Raw genomic sequence first — 16,228 nt, forward strand, 5'->3', positions numbered from 1 at the left:
GCTCAGGGGCTGCGGCTGCATAGGTCTGGAAAGACGTCGGGAATCCTCGTTGCAGTCTATGGAGCCTGAAAGAAGTTGTTGCTGGCAGGCGACCAGTGAAGATTGTTCGGTGGATCCAAGCCTGGATCGAAGATGGAAGACACCTGTAAGCAGAGGGGACCAAGTTCTGAATCACTAGCCAGTGATTAGATGGGCACCAGGATGGCACCGGCTGAAGTCACCTCGACCAGGTGAGTGGGCGACGCTGGGCTCTGCAGTCTCACGAACCAGGAGGCGTTGTCGGCGACCAGGATGGAGGTGCGAGCTGTCCCACGATGGTTGCTGCTGTCGACGTCGCTGGACCCAGGATTGGGGCAACAAGTCTTGGCAAATTCAAGCCCACGCGGTGGACTCAAAATGGCGTCTGGAGTGGACCAGGAGGGTCCGGGGTGCTCCTCTTTTGGAAGGGAGCAAGGGCCAGTCTGGAGCAACCAGACTAGCAGTGTTGAAGTAGTCGGTAGTCGTCGGGAAGGCCACAAGCCAGCGGGCTAGTAGCCAGACAACGCGGTGAGCAGCAAAAAGCAGAAGGGCCCCACGCAGATCTGGTGGATGCTGGAGGGCTGGACTTCGGTGCTGGAGCTGCTCAGGGTTGGGGCTTCTCGGACCCCAAAGCACTCACACGAGGATCCCTCGGCGGTCGTGCTGGATAGAAGTCGTGCAGTTCTGATGATGGCCGGTCCCTCGAGGTCTCGTCGCACCTACGATTCTCAGCTTAGCTGTAGAGGTAGGTAGAGGTCAGAGGTGCCAGGGAAGCCGGGTCTCGTCATGCTGGTCAGTCGGATTCCGGAGGAAGGACGTGCAGCAAACCGCAGTGTTCTTAGATGGTGCCTGCGGGTGCAGGCTGACTACTCCTTAGCCACAAGGGAGAAATCTTGAGAAGAAGTCGAGAGTTCCTTTCGTAGAAAGTAGTTTCTTGATTCAAAGATGATCTAATTTGGAAGGGGGCCCGCTCCTATCTTTATACTAGGAAAAGGGGCTGGCACGCGACTAGGTCCTGCCCATGGGTGGGACCAGGAAGGGGGGTGGTTACACCCCTCTCCCATGCCGGACTTTCCCCAGCTCAGGGGCTGGTGTGCCCCTGGAACTGGTTCTAGCCGGCAGATGCATAATGAGCACCGGGGAGCCACTTGCAGTCACCTTCCTCTAAAGCCCTGCCTACCCAGGATACACAAAACCCTGTCTGGGATGGTGCTAGCACCGCCCCTGACAGGAAACCCTTTGTCCAAGCTCCCCTCGCTGGAAGGACTCCCAGCTGCAGGGGGTCAGACTTGTGTCTGTGGTGGCAGCATCCATTTTGTGATGCTGAGGCTTGAGTTAAACTTTAACCGGGGTTCACAGTTACATACATGTCGTGTCCCTCTAGAAGGGTGGAATGCTAACCCCGTCGCCAGAATTGGCGAGGGGTTAGTATTCCAATTCGTATGACACCTTACTCGACATGTTTTGATAAAGCGATACCAAAGATAGCATATAACCGCGAGGATTATAATTTACTTAAGAGTATATGGTATGCATTATCATGGAACAGCTATTAGGACTTGGTTCCGCAAGCTGCAAACGGGCTCAGCTCATGCCAGAGCATCATCTCACTCGATTCCAAGCACTCTGCCTTCAGGATTGTCAAGGCCTGCCATAGGAGTGACTGATAGGAATCTGTGTCCATTTTAGGGTTCGATATAGGTATACTATATCTAAAGCAAAGGGTGATTACACCACCTTGCCCCAGCTGTCGTGCAGCCAGTTGTGTCAGATTTAGATTGGCCAGCCAGGGGTGGCATAATACATGCTGCAGCCCCTGGTAGGCCCTGGGTACACCTATGCCCTGAGTTACAGGGTCTGATAAGGTGGCCCATTACCAATTGGTAAATGCACCTAAGGTACACGTGTCAATTTAGTGAGAGAACAGCAAAACTGTGGGTCTGATTAGCAGGCCCACAGCCAGAGACGTCGTAAACCAGTGAAGCAAAAAAGCAAAAATCTGAGGTGATCATAGGATTGCAGACCCTACTCTCCTACAACGACGAGAAAACCCGACACACTTTGACACCTATGCACCGGCAGCCCGTGGGAGAGGTAACGCGAGTACTTCGGTGCTCCTGTAGGGATTGACTATCCTTGTGTCTAGTTTTGTTAGTTGTATCCTCCTAGTTAAACCGGAAGTGTCCTAAATCTTCAATTACTTACCGTTTAGGTTTCCATTGACTTTCTATTGACTCACGCGTGAGTGTACAGACCCTGCCCGCGCCGCCTGTGGGCCTCCTACTCCAACCTAAGGGTCAGATAGTGTAGCCCCAACGATTCCCTAGGCCTTTCCTTTTCACAAGTCATGGTTCTTATACCACTTACTTAGTATATGATTTTACGCGCCCCTAGGGCCTAACTTTAAATTGTGCTATTTAAAGTATTTCTAAGAGTAACTTGTTATGTGCTTTTGCCTCTGACCTCATAAAGAGTTCAGAGAGTGTGTTAGTGAATAAATACATATATATTTTATATATATCCTGTGTGGTGTCCTTTCATTTGGTATTCAAGGGGTTTCATATGGTAAAACAGCTGGCTTTAAACGCCCTCAAGAGTCTTTTAGCCTAAGACTGTTCTGTCCACGCTACCTCTAGGATAGCTAGTCTATAAGGTTGACTTACAACCATCACCATAAGGGTTGTTTGGACTGGTGCGAGATGATCACTAGAACTAGTGAGCACCATATATCAGGCCAACTTCTCACAATCATAATGTCAGTCATAAGATGGTACATCACTATGTGGTTATAAAGTCACAAAGTATAAGCATAGGGCACATGGGGGAGAACATAATCGGGAATAAAAAGGAGATTCAGCAAGTCATTAGACCATCTAGAAGGCATTAATCAACTCAGGAAACAGAAAATTTTTTCTCCAGTATTAGGGTGTCTTTCATAGATTCACATTCTTGAATACTCCCCGTCGTCGAAGTGGGAGTCCCACGGTAAATAAAATAGCAATAACATACCAATAACATATGTATGTAAATACATAACATATAAAATATACACTAGAAAAAGTAGTAATTACCCAAACACAATTCCTACATAGGAATACATGGTAGAGAGAAAAAGCGCCTGTCACATATTCCTGTAATTATGCTAGTCCAAACTATAGCCAATCAGGCGCCAGCACCTCTCCAGAACCTTCTCCTCAGAGCTCAGTCCCTCAGATTTCCTACCACTTGTCGTGTGAAGGGAGTCTCCCTGAGCTCTGCTCAGTTTTCTCAACTTCAAGTTTTCCTGTGAATTCCAGCATGTCTTCAAGTAAGAAGTCTTTATTTAGACCTTGTTCTTCTTGTGCGAAACTAAGTCTTTACTCAGAGGGCCCCCACAAGAAGTGCATTTACTGTCTTTATCCCGACCATGAGGTTGGTAAATGCAAATTTTGTATAACCTTCTCTACAAAGACCCTTAGGACAGAGAAGGCAGTCTCCTCCTATGGCTTCAAAGACTTAAGGATAAGGATTCCGCACTTTCAGACGAAGAAAGCCTGGTGTCTGGACCTTCAAAAGCAGCCTCCAAATTGTGGCTCCTGCGGTGTCTTCACCACCTCTTGCTACGTCCACGCCCACAAGACCTGGCTCTCAGGCGTCCCTTCTGCTTCCCATCATGTTTCTGCTCAGAAACATGTTTTATCGTCGACGATCGTCCCGACGACGAGCTCTGCCGTCTCCGGATCGTCGACGGCGACAGTGATGACATCTGCCTCTGGATCGTCGGCGACAGTGACGACAACATCTGCCTCCGGATGGTTGACTACGGCAATATCGACTTCATCCATGTCGATGAAGGTATCCCTCAGCTTTAAGACTGTTCAGTCGACGATACCTACTGCTTCGTCGTCGACGAAGAAATCTATATAGTCGTCAGCTAAATCATCGTCGATGAAAGTTCTTAAATCTTCGTCGTCGGCCCCGTAGACGACTGCTCCGTCGACGGCGGCTTCATAGACGACGACTTTGTCGACGTCTGTACCGTCGACTATGGTCGGTGGATCCTTCTGCTGCGACTCCGTCGACGCCTATGCCATCATAGTCGTCTACACCGTCGACTACCTCGTCGACGCCGAATCCATCTTCTTTTGCTTCTTTGCCTTTGGTGCCGTTTTCTTCCTCTGGGTCTGGCTCATCCACCGTCGACCCCCTGCACCAACGTCGCAAGCGGCCAGTTGACCAGCTGTCCATCCCAAGTGATCCACAGCCTCCCTTGCCCTTGTTTGCCACGGGTTCTGAGCAGGACTCCGATTCAGACAATGATGTGGATGATTCCTTCAGAGTGCCACGCAGTCCTTCAACTTAATTATCAAATGCCAGGACTATGGTGAAGACGATGACGACCAATATTTTTAAGCAGAGGAACGTACTGTGCAGGTTCCAACTGCGACTGCCTCTGTCGCTCATCTTCTATCTCCAGCATATGTTGGAGGACTACAACTGGCGTTTTGTGCATTCTCAACAGGGTTCGCCTATGCCACATGCTCCTGCAGCTGTTGCGGCTCCTGCTGCTGTTCCACTACCACAGCCACCAACGCCTTCTCCTCAGGTTCAGGCGTCAGTTAAAATAGACACTACAGTGTATGCTGATGACTATGACGACGTCCTTCCAGAACGTGAAAATTGTGAAGTTCACGATGATGATGACGCCACTCACATGGCTGAGTGGGACGACTATCAAATTCAGACGCCATCCCCTCCTCCGGTGATGCCAGGGGATTCTCCTCCGGTGGACATTGCAAGTTTCCATCAACAGATGGATAGAGTGGCTCAACGCTTTAAGCTGCCCAGAGTCCAGAGGGAGGAGGACTGTTTCCTCTACGATTTCAAAAATCAACCGTTCAAACAAATCCATACCATACCCATCATAGATTTCATTTGGAATGAAGAAGTGAAGTTAAAGCAAACTCCAAATTCAATACCGGCGCAACTGCCCTGCTTTGAGAAAAAATATAAGGTGCCCTTTGGATCTCCAGCGTGCCTGGTTGCCCTGCCAAAGCCTGACTCAGAGGTCACCCAGGCTGCACAACGTCATTCCCGAAATCCGACTTCTCCCATAACAGCTCCTCCAGATCGGGAGGGTCGCTATTGGACGTACATTTTCCATAATGGCCTCTACTACGGTGAGGGCGGTTAATGCTTTAGCCATTTTAGGCCTCTACGACCGCCAGATGTGGTCGGACATGTCTGCCCTGGTGGCCCTCGTCCCGGACGCTTCCAAGGCGGAAGCCTTGAAAATTCTTCAGGAAGGGGAGAGAACGGGAGAGAACGTCTGAGGAAATTATTGACTGCTCAGTTGACTTTGCTTGTACAGGCTTTCGTCAGCTTGCTGGGGCAGCGGTCTTGCAGAGGCAGGGTGGGTTACTGTCCACCTCTTTCCGCCAGGAGGTACAGGCTAAAATCCTTGATATGCCGTTTGACGGTGAGTCGCTTTTTGGGGCGAATGTTGATGAGGCATTACAGTCCTTCAAGAAGGACACTGATACTGCTCACTCTTATGACTTTACAGTTTCGTAAGCAACCTTTTCGTGGTGCACGCGGACACAGCACCTCTTCCACTTTTCACGGAGGAAGCACTCAATATCGCTCCTACCACCAGGGTAATCAGCGATACTCTTCCAACCAACAGCAGTTCATCCGGCAGCAATCTTCGAAATCCTACAGGGGAAAGTCTTTATATAGAGGATCTACTCCCAAACAACAATGACTTGCTTTTCCCCCCCAAGTGTTGGAGGTCGAATCTCCCTGTTCTCTTCTTAGTGGTCCTCCATCACCTCAAACCGCTGGGTTCTGGACATTGTAGCGCAGAGCCATGCTCTAGAGTTCATCAAGATTCCTCATCTCCACCGTCTGGCCCGCCTCCACCCCACCTCAAGGAGCTTTGCCATCAAGTTTGTCTTCTAATCCAAAAAGGTGCCGTCGTAGTGGTTCCCAAGTCTCAAAGGGGAAAGGGATTATATTCCTGTTTTTTCCTCATATTCAAGAAGACAGACAGGCGACCGATCCTGGATTTGCGAGCACTCAACAGGTATCTCAAATACCAATCCTTTCTCATGCTTACACTTGTGGAGATCTTGCGTCTTCTCTCCATGGGCGCCTGCATGACCACCATTGACCTCCAGGATGCTTACTTCCATGTTCCAATTCTTCCATGGCATCGCAAGTACTTGAGCTTCCGGGTGGAACAGAGAGACTTCCAGTTCAGAGTGTTGCCTTTCGGCCACCGATCCGCCCCTCGTGTCTTCACAAAAGTATTGGCTGCAGTGGTGGCTTACCTGCGTCTCTGCAGCGTCCAAATATTTCCATACCTGGACTACTGCCTCCTCAAATCAGTCTCTCAACCAGCTGCTTCAGGACACTCACCATTGTCAGGACGTGTTTCGCTCCCTCGGCCTCTCAATCAATGCCAACAAGTCCCAGGTAGACCCAGCTCCCTGCAGCAATTTTCTAGGAGCCACTTTGGACACAACGCTTGCCAAGGCATTCGTGTCACAAGAGCGTCAACTAAAGATCCTCTGCTTGGTGTCTCTGATTCGTGCAAAACAGTCAGTTTTAGTCCGGATCTTAAAGTAATTTCTGGGGATGGCATCATCATGCATTGCGCTGATCCCAAATTGCAGGCTGCGGACTCGCCCCATTCAAGAGGAATTAGATGTACAGTAGCGTCAGGTCACCGGTTCCTTCAACGACCTAGTCAGTGTAACCGCTCGCATGAGGGCAGCTTTCAAGTAGTGGGCGCAGCCATCCAACCTTGCAACAGGGACATCTTTCCTCTCCACCACTCCAGAACTCACTCTTACAACGGCCGCCGCCTTAGAAGGCTGGGGTGCACACTTTCAAGGCCTCCATCAAAGGCAAATGGACTCTGCTTCAACGTTCTTGGCACATCAATAGGCTGGAGTTGATGGCCATTTTTCTGGCACGCAAGTCGTTCCATCCTGTGATTCAGGGGGAGCCGGTGCTCATTCAGACGGACACTACCACCAGTATGCACTATGTCAATAAGCAGGGCGGCACCAAGTCTCCACTCTTGTCTCGGCTGGCTCAGTCGATCTGGGCTTGGGCACTCCGTCACCAGGTAACCCTGACCGCAGTTCATCTGCTGGGCATCTCCAACATCCTAGCGGATTCCATCAGCAGATCCACGTCGTCAACCCACGATTGGGAGTTACATCAACCAACTCTCGACCTAGTCTTTCAAAGATGGGGTCGTCCTTCTCTGGATCTCTTTTCAACCCCGGAGAACCGGAAATGCCCATCTTACGCAAGTTGGCACCCCCCCCACGGGTCGTGCGGGAATGCCCTTTTGATGAACTGGTGCGATCTAATCACCTACGCTTTTCCTCCGATTCCGCTGGTGCCTCGCGTGCTGTTGAAGATGCGGATACAGCCGTGCCACATTCTCCTGATCGCCCCGAGATGGCCCCGACCGGCGTGGTTCTTGGGGCTGATTCTTCTGTCCCAGTGCGAGCCCATCCTCCATCGGATCTTCTCACGATGGACAAGGGTCAGATTTGCCATCCGAACCCCTCCTCTCTGCAATTGTCTCCCTGGAACCTGAGCACCTTGAATTTGCCTATTTGAATATTTCGCCGGAATGCAGAGACATTCTCGCTCAGACCAGAGCTCCGTCTACCATTAAGGCCTACAAGCTCAAATGGAAGAGGTTCTGTCATTGGTGCCCAGCTGCTAATATCCATCCTATCCATTCCTCTCCAGATCAGCTACTCCCGTTCTTTTTTCAAATGGCTCAATCAGGGCTTTCCCATTCTACTTTGAGAGTTTTCTTGGCGGCAATCTCTTGTTTCCGGCAGGATGGCTCTCCTCTCTCTGCTCTCCCAGAGTTATTTGTCAGTTTTTCAAAGAACTGTTCCGGAAGTTCCCACCTATTCGGCATCCTCCTCCAACTTGGCACCTCAATGTCGTCTTGGCCCAACAGATGAAGGCGCAATTCGAGCCTATCCACAAGGCGAACTTAAAGTTTTTGACCTGGAAGGTAGCCCTTGCTCTGACATCACGTCGCGTGAGTGATATTCACGCTTTCACCATTAAACCTTCTTTTCTCTAATTCAAATCTGACTGTGTAGTGCTCCGCACCAACCCAACCTTTTACCTAAGGTCCCTACGGATTTCCATCTTAATGAACCTGTTTTCTTAAAAAACGTCTTTGCCGATCCTCAGTCTCCGGCAGAGCAACGATTGCACTCTTTGGACATTAAAAGATGCCTTAAATTTTACATCAACAAGACAGCCCCCTTTTGCAGGTCCGATCAACTGTTCATTGCCTATGGACGCATGCGTAAAGGGCGTCCTGTTACCAAGCCAACTATTGCACGTTGGATTTCTTCAGCCATTGTCTTCTGCCATCAGAAAACCGGCCAAGCCTCTACAATCTTCAGTGAGGGCTCATTCCACCAGGGCGATGTCATCCTCTACTGCCCTGTTTGCTGGTGTGCCGCTTCATCAGATCTGCAGAGCAGCCACGTGGTCCAACAGGCACACGTTCACGGTACACTACTGCCTGGATGCCATCAACGAGGCGGATACAGCAGTTGGACAGGCAGTGCTTCGCCATCTTTTTAACTAAGGTGAGCCTCGGTCTTCCCTCCCAAACTATGATTTTATATGATTATTATCATTACTTGCATGACTGTATTATTGTCTCATTGACTTCTTCCGTCCTGTTGCATGGCAATTCGGGCCTTTATCGGCTAGTACTGCTCTCTATTCTATTCAAGCATGTGAATCTATGAAAGACACCCTAATACTGGAGAAGAACAATTTGTACTTACCTGTAAACAGGTGGTTCTCCAGTATTGGTGTCTTTCATAGATTCACATGCGACCCCACCCACCTCCTCTGAGGCTCACTTCTCCTCATAGACTCTTTTGTCACTCTTGTGCTACGAAAATCTGAGGGACTGAACTCTGAGCAGAAGGTTCTGGAGAGGTGCTGGTGCCTGATTGGCTATAGTTTGGACTAGCATAATGACACGAATATGTTACAAGTGTTTTTTCACTCTACCATGTATTCCTATGTATGAATTGTGTTTGGGTATTTACTACTCTTTCTAGTGTATATTTTGTTATGTATTTACATACATATGTTATTGGTATGTTATTGCTATTTTATTTACTGTGGGACTCACACTTCGACGGGGAATATTCAAGCATGTGAATCTTTGAAAGACACCAATAGTGGAGAACCACCTGTTTACAGGTAAGTAACAATTGTTCGTGTGCATGTTGAGGTAGTTGTTGAGGAGTAGAGATTTGAGTTCACGTTTGAAGAAGGGGAATGAGAAATTGCTGCAGAAATCTTTGGCTAGCGAGTTCCAGATCTTTGGAGCAGTCCTGAGAAGGAGCGAGCCTGATATGATTTCTTCTTGAAGTTGGGGGGGGAATGAGAAGAAGAGCATTCAAGCTTTTCAGAGTTCAGGCTCCTGCAGCTCCTGAATTTCTGGTTTCTAGGTATTTGGGAGTATTTGTATGACCCACTTTTTGGGTGATGCAGGCTGTCTTGAAAAAGCATCTTACATCGATGGGAAGCTATTTAAGACTGAGGGCAGGAGAGATGTGATCACATTTTTTAGTACCTGTGATGAGACTGGCAGCCGCGTGGAGAGCAGCATTAAGGGACGCCAGGTGACATTTAGGAATTCCTGTGAGGAGGGAATTTCCGTAGTCAAGTTTTGAGATGACCACAGTTTGCACTACCGTCTTAAGATCATCAGGAGGAATAAACCACGTTACTTTCCTGAGATGTCTGGGTGTGTAGAGCGCTCCTTTGGTAGAGTTGTTGATCTGTTCCTCCATGGGCGTGTTTTTGTCATGGGTGACACCCATAGATTTAAAGGAGTCAGACTGAGAAAGAGCAGTTAAGAATCTCCAGATTCTTGATCCAGTCTAGGATAGGCAAAGGATTGTTTTTGGGGGAGCAGAGCAGTAGTTCAGTCTTATTGGGGTTGAGTTTAAGATAGTTGGTTTTGAGCCATGATTGTATATTATTAAGTGTGGTGTTCAGTTGTCAGAGGTATTGGGGTAATTTGATCTTGCAGTAGAGCTGTATGTCGTCCGCGTATAGGTGGTATTTTACACCTGCTTCGTTCAACATGGTGGTGAGGGGTTCCATGAAGAGATTAAATAGGGCTGGGGAGAGGATAGAGCCTTGAGGTACACAGGAGCTGGGTTGGAGAAACAACTTTGTATTTTTATTTGTTGACAGCGATGTTGTTGATAGGACAATATTTAATCAATCTTGCTCATCTTTGTTGCTGAGTAAATGTTTGCTATCATTATTTTAAATTCTATATGATTTAAATATCAGGCATAGCGCTAGTTCCAAGTATTTATTGGAGTTTGTGTTGGATCTTTTCATAATTATAGAACATGACATTGAAGAATAAATTATCCAGAGCAATTGTCCAATATCCTAATGAGCTCATATTTAGCTTTACTCTTTATTTTCACTCTTGCATCACATCCAGGGCGATATTGTTGTCAGTATTATCCATAATTCTTTTGTACATCCAAATGAGATTGTAACCAGCCAAAGCATGTTTCTTCTTTGACGTAAATTACAGACTTCCTCAGGGCTACAATAATAAATACATAATCAACCCTTAGATGTTAAGATGAAAAATTTTACTTTTCCCCAAAATCGACAGCCCTCCAAATGTTCATTCTTCTAAGTGAATCTGGCATTTTTCATGACACAAATAGGAAATTAAGATGCTGGGATGGGCTTTTTTTGTGTGTGATGTCTGTACACTACAGTTTAGTTGGCTAATTTTACTGGTGGTCCACCCACCATAATGGTTCTGCACGACTTTCGACTTTGTATAGATTATCTTAACTGAAAGACCATCATTAAAGAAACTTTGTATATTTAAACCCTTTGATTCCTGGTGTAGTACAGGAATCATTATGATGGAAATTGAAGGGTGTCTGGTTTCCCATTCATGTACAGGCTATAACTGCAGTTGTCCAAGTTCTTAAAGTTCATTGCTATCCGTTTGTCTTTTCTTTTAAGTTGGAGCAAACCCATGAAATCCAGGCCCACTTTGAGGAGGAGTTTAACCGAAGAAATCAAGAAACTGCTCAAGTGGTCAAGCAGCACCAAGAGCTCCTTCAGCGTTTAAATGAAGAATCGCATGAAAAACAGCAGCTTGTACTGGAACTGCACAAAGCAAGAGGTAATAAACTGTATGAAGCCCTTTCCACTGTTTGTCTTGACTGCATGTGCTTAAAGAACATTACACAACAAACTTTAAAAAAACCTAATGGAATCCCCAGTTTCTTAATCCCAGTAGGCACGTATGACTCGTATGCCATCTTTGTTCCTTGAATGATAGAAAATTATCATTTAGGATCACTCCTCTCCATTAGCTTATGTTAAATATATTTGCCTTACATTTCTTAGGTGTTATTGATGGGTATGCAGCAGAAAAGGCAGCTTTAGAAGAAGCTTTGAATGAGAAGGAAGATTCCAGGCTTTGTGTGATTTTGGAACTGGAGAAATTGCGGGAAGAGTTTCAGGAGCTTACCCAGTCACAGGCTGTGCTAGCTGAGGAACGGGAAGTGTTGCAGAGACAGAAGACTGCTTTGGCTGATGGCTCTTCTAGTATTGGTAAGCCAAACCAGCCTTTTAATGTTGACTTCAGTAATGGATTTGTTCAGTTAAATATATATTTTCCTGTGTGACCTACCTGCAGTTTTTCACATTGTGGTGCACTTAGAATTGCACAAATTGTAATTTCTTGTTATGCTTTATCCTCTTAAAGATTCAGTATATTTATAAATTAATTTCTAAAAGCCAAAAGGCACATCAACCGTCTATAAACTCCTTAAATTAGTTTTAAAAACGTTTCCTCCTTCAATCATCCTAAAGACAAATCTGATAGAGACGTCTTCCTGCAGATTCCTTACCTTTGAATTCCCCAGACGTCAGGCTGGATCGGGATACTTTTGCTGAGCAATACCCCTAGCACGTGGTGTCCAGTAACTCCATTTGGCTCCACGTGACTGCTTCCGTAGCGTTGGTTATGATGTTATGGTGCCTCTATAGGTGCCACCCAGGTGCTCGTACGTCCGTTCTTTTCTTTCTGTGCCAGTTATGCGCCAATCCGTGAAGAGCTATGTAGGAGAGTAGGGTCTGCAATCCTATGATCACCCAGATTATTTGCTTTTGTTTCACTGGTTTACGACTTTCGCTGGCTGTGGGCCTGCCAATCAGACCCACAGCCTAGCTGTTCTCACTAAATTGACGTGTACCTTAGGTGCATTATCCAATTGGGACTGGGCCACCTTATCAGACCCTGTAACTCAGGGCATAGGTGTACCCAGGGCCTACCAGGGGCTGAAGCATGTATTATGCCACCCCTGGATGGCCATCTAAATCTGACACAACTGGCTGCACGACAGCTGGGGCAAGGTGGTGTACTCACCCTTTGCTTTAGATATAGTATACCTATATCTAACCCTAAAAATGGACACACAGATTCCTATCAGTCACTCCTATGGCAGGCCTTGACAATCCTGAAGGCAGAGTGCTTGGAATCGTGTGAAATGGTGCTCTGGCATGAGCTGAGCCCGTTTGCAGCTTGCGGAACCAAGTCCTAATAGCTGTTCCATGATAACGCTATACCATATACTCTTAAGTGCATTATAATCCTCGCAGTTAAATGCTATCTCTGGTATTGCTTTATCAAAACATGTCGAGTAAGGTGTCATACGAATTGGTATACTAACCCCTCGCCAATTCTGCCGACGGGGTTAGCATTCCACCCTTCTAGAGGGACACGACATGTATGTAACTGTGAACCCCGGTTAAAGTTAACTGAAGCCTCAGCTCCACAAAATGGATGCTGCCACCACAGACACGAGTCTGACCTCCTGCTGCTGGGAGTCCTTCCAGCGAGGAGAGCTTGGACAAAGGGTTTCCTGTCAGGGGCGGTGCTAGCACCATCCCAGACAGGGTTTTGTGCATCCTGGGTAGGCAGGGCTTTACAGGAAGGTGACTGCAGAGTGGCACCCCAGTGCTCACTACGCATCTGCCGGCTAGAACCAGTTCCAGGGGCACACCAGCCCATGGCCTGGGGAAAGTCCGCCATGGGAGAGGGGTGTAACCACCCCCCTTCCTGGTCCCACCCCTAGGGCAGGACCTAGTCGCGTACCCACCCCTTTCTTTAGGATAAAGGCAGGAGCGGGGACCCTTCCAAATTAGATCATCTTTGAATCCTGAAACTACTTTCTACGAAAGGAACTCTCGACTTCTTCTTAAGATTTCTCCCTTGTGACTAAGGAGTAGTCACCCTGAATCCGCAGGCACCATCTAAGAACTCTGCGGTTTGCTGCACGTCCTTCCTCAGGAATCCGACCGACCAGCACGACGAGACCAGGCTTCCCAGGCACCTCTGACCTCTACCTACCTCTACAGCTAAGCTGAGAACTGTAGGTGCGACGAGACCTCGAGGGACTGGCCATCATCAGAACTGCACGACTTCTATCCAGCACGACCGCCGAGGGATCCTCTGGTGAGTGCTTTGGGGTCCGAGAAGCCCCGACCCTGAGCAGCTCCAGCACCGAAGTCCAGCCTCCCAGCATCTCCACGATCTGCGTGGGGCCCTTCTGCTTTCTGCTGCTCACCGCGTTGTTTGGCTACTAGCCCGCTGGCTTGTGGCCTTCTTAACGACGCCCGACGACATCACTGCTGTTGGTCTGGTTGCTCCAGACTGGCCCTTGCTCCCTTCCAAAAGAGGAGCACCCCGGACCCTCCTGGTCCACTCCAGACGCCATTTTGAGTCCACCGCGTGGGCTTGAATTTGCCAAGACTTGTTGCCCCAATCCTGGGTCCAGCGACGCCGACAGCATCATCCATCGTGGGACAGCTCGCACCTCCATCCTGGTCGCCGACAACGCCTCCTGGTCCGTGAGATCTGCAGAGCACAGCGTCGCCCACTCACCTAGTCGAGGTGACTACCATCCGGTGCCCTCTTGGTGCCACCTGACTACTGGCTAGTAGTCACGAACTTGGTCCCCTCTGCTTTCAGGTGTCATCCATCTTCGATCCAGGCTTGGATCACTCAAACTATCTTCACTGGTCGCCTGCCAGCAACTTCTTTTCTTCAGGCTCCTGGTTCGTCTACGAGGATTCCCGACGTCTTTTGAGACATATGCAGCTGCAGCCCCTGGGCTAGGTAAACTCGGCATTTCGGTGCCCCAGCATAGCCTCACTATCCAAGGGTCAGGATCCACTGTCGTTTTTGATCTACCTTATCGGGTTCGCCCGAGAACACTAACTTTGTCTTTACTAGCTCCCATAGACTTTGTCCCGCATCCCGCGTGAGAGTGCACACTCTGCACCCGAGTCCCCTAGGCCTCCTACTAATTTTTCTAATTTCTAATTTCTAATACTAGTAATCTGAAGGTTCAGTAACGTAGTCCTAGCGATTCCAAAGCCTATTAGTCCAGTACTTACCTGCTAGTAATTTCGCATTTCACTTCCATAGTATATGGTTTTCCGTGCCCCTCGGGCATTTGTGTAAATTGTGCAACTTAAAGTATTTTCGTAAGAGTTTTGTTGTGTGCTTAGTACCCTGTCCTCATAAAGAGTACAGGGCTGTTGTGATTCTAATAAATACACTGTTTATTTTCATAATACTTGTTTGGTGTCCTTTCACTTGGTGTTCAAGGGGTATATGTGATGGTATAACAGCTGGCTTAACACGCCCTCTAGAGTTTAGCCCGAAGACTGCTCGTATCCACGCTACTAGGATAGCTGGTCTATAAGGTTGACTTACAACCAATCACCATAAGGGTTGTTTGGACTGATACAAAGTGTTCACTAGAATAGTGAACATTATATATCAGGCCAACTTCTCACAAGCTACCCCTCTGCTGCTTTTTGGCAGGTTTTTTTCTTGACTTTTGTTGAATTCAGAGTATTTTATTCCACTTTGTGTGAGGGATGTCTTTGAGGAAGACCGGTTTCAAGCAGTGCAGTTCTTGCCAGCGCATGATGTCGGTTACTGTTCCCCACCTCGTCTGTCTCAGGTGTCTCGAGCACGAAAACGAATCAGTTGTGCTCAGAATGCTGGGTGATTGCTCCGAAGGTCTTGAGGGAGCGAGTGATGAATCTCCTTGTGGCCCGGCAGTCTACACCGACGAGTGAGACTTTGCGAGTTTCCTGGGCCCGATCGAAGAAGAGGAGGTGGCGGGACTGGTCCCGGAGCCTTAAGTCCTCTTCATCCCACTCAAGGTCCTCTGGACAATCGGGGAAGAGGCATAAAAAGAAGAGTAAGTCCAAGCAGACTTTATCTTCACCTTGGCTGGCGGCTGTCGTCGAGAGATGTAAGGAGCATCGACGCTCTTGGCAAGGTTCCCCCGAGCCGACTTTGCGTCTCCCACCCTTTCTGGGAGCCGGAGCGACTCCCGCTCAAATAAAATCATTTTACGAGGTAATGTGCTGCGTTTTTGAGTGGAACAACCCTGCTGGCGAGCCTTCGGGCCCCGTGTAGTCTGAAGCGGTCCTATCGGGTTAGAAGCAGTCCGCTCTGGGCGCCGGTGGGGCCTCCAGCATCCGATCCTGAACTTGACGAAGTCGTGCCAATGTGATCTTCCCGGTGTTGAACCCAAAGTCGGTGCCCATCGGGGGCACCAGCCGCGTCCTCATCCATGATAACCGAGCTGGAACGACTTTGCTCGACGCAGATTTCGGCGGGGTTGAACCTAGTGGTTCTCTGTTGTTGCCTGAGCACTTTGCGGATGTGCTAGGCTCAGGAGAGGAATGGAATGGGTCTGTGGACCCTCTAGAACACCAGGATGTCACTGAGGAGAACATGGACTGATATGGGGAACTTGGGGAGGCCAGTGGACTAGCATTTTGTCTCCGCCAACTGTGGCTACAGAGAAGGCAGCATCCTATACCATGGTGGTGAAGAGGGCAGCTAAGGTCCTTGGACTGCAAGTCAGGATTTATCTCCTGACTGAGGTGCTTTAACCAGGGGCTTCCACCTTTGCTCTGTAATGAAGAACTCACAGACGTCCTTCTAGGCAAGTAGTCCAAGCCTAGCACAGGGGCTCCTATGAATAGGACGATTGCATGCAGCCATTGCCTGGCTCTGTGCGACCATAAGTTCCTCAGCCAACCCCCCACCCCAGCAAGTTTGGTGGTG

The 16,228-nt window shown here is 48.5% G+C and overlaps 1 protein-coding gene across 1 annotated transcript in view; it reads left to right on the top strand.

The window, feature by feature from the left end:
• The window catches only part of PCNT (pericentrin), a 1,129,672-nt gene that overhangs the window by 534,679 nt on the left and 578,765 nt on the right, over positions 1–16,228 (top strand). Inside the window, exons 22-23 of the mRNA XM_086956243.1 lie at positions 11,086–11,248; positions 11,476–11,682. Of these exons, the coding sequence (XP_086812369.1) occupies positions 11,086–11,248; positions 11,476–11,682 (370 nt within the window). The remainder of the gene's footprint in view (positions 1–11,085; positions 11,249–11,475; positions 11,683–16,228) is intronic.

This window comes from Lissotriton vulgaris, chromosome 2_1 (assembly GCF_964263255.1).
Source record: "Lissotriton vulgaris chromosome 2_1, aLisVul1.2, whole genome shotgun sequence".
Lineage (NCBI taxonomy): Eukaryota > Metazoa > Chordata > Amphibia > Caudata > Salamandridae > Lissotriton > Lissotriton vulgaris.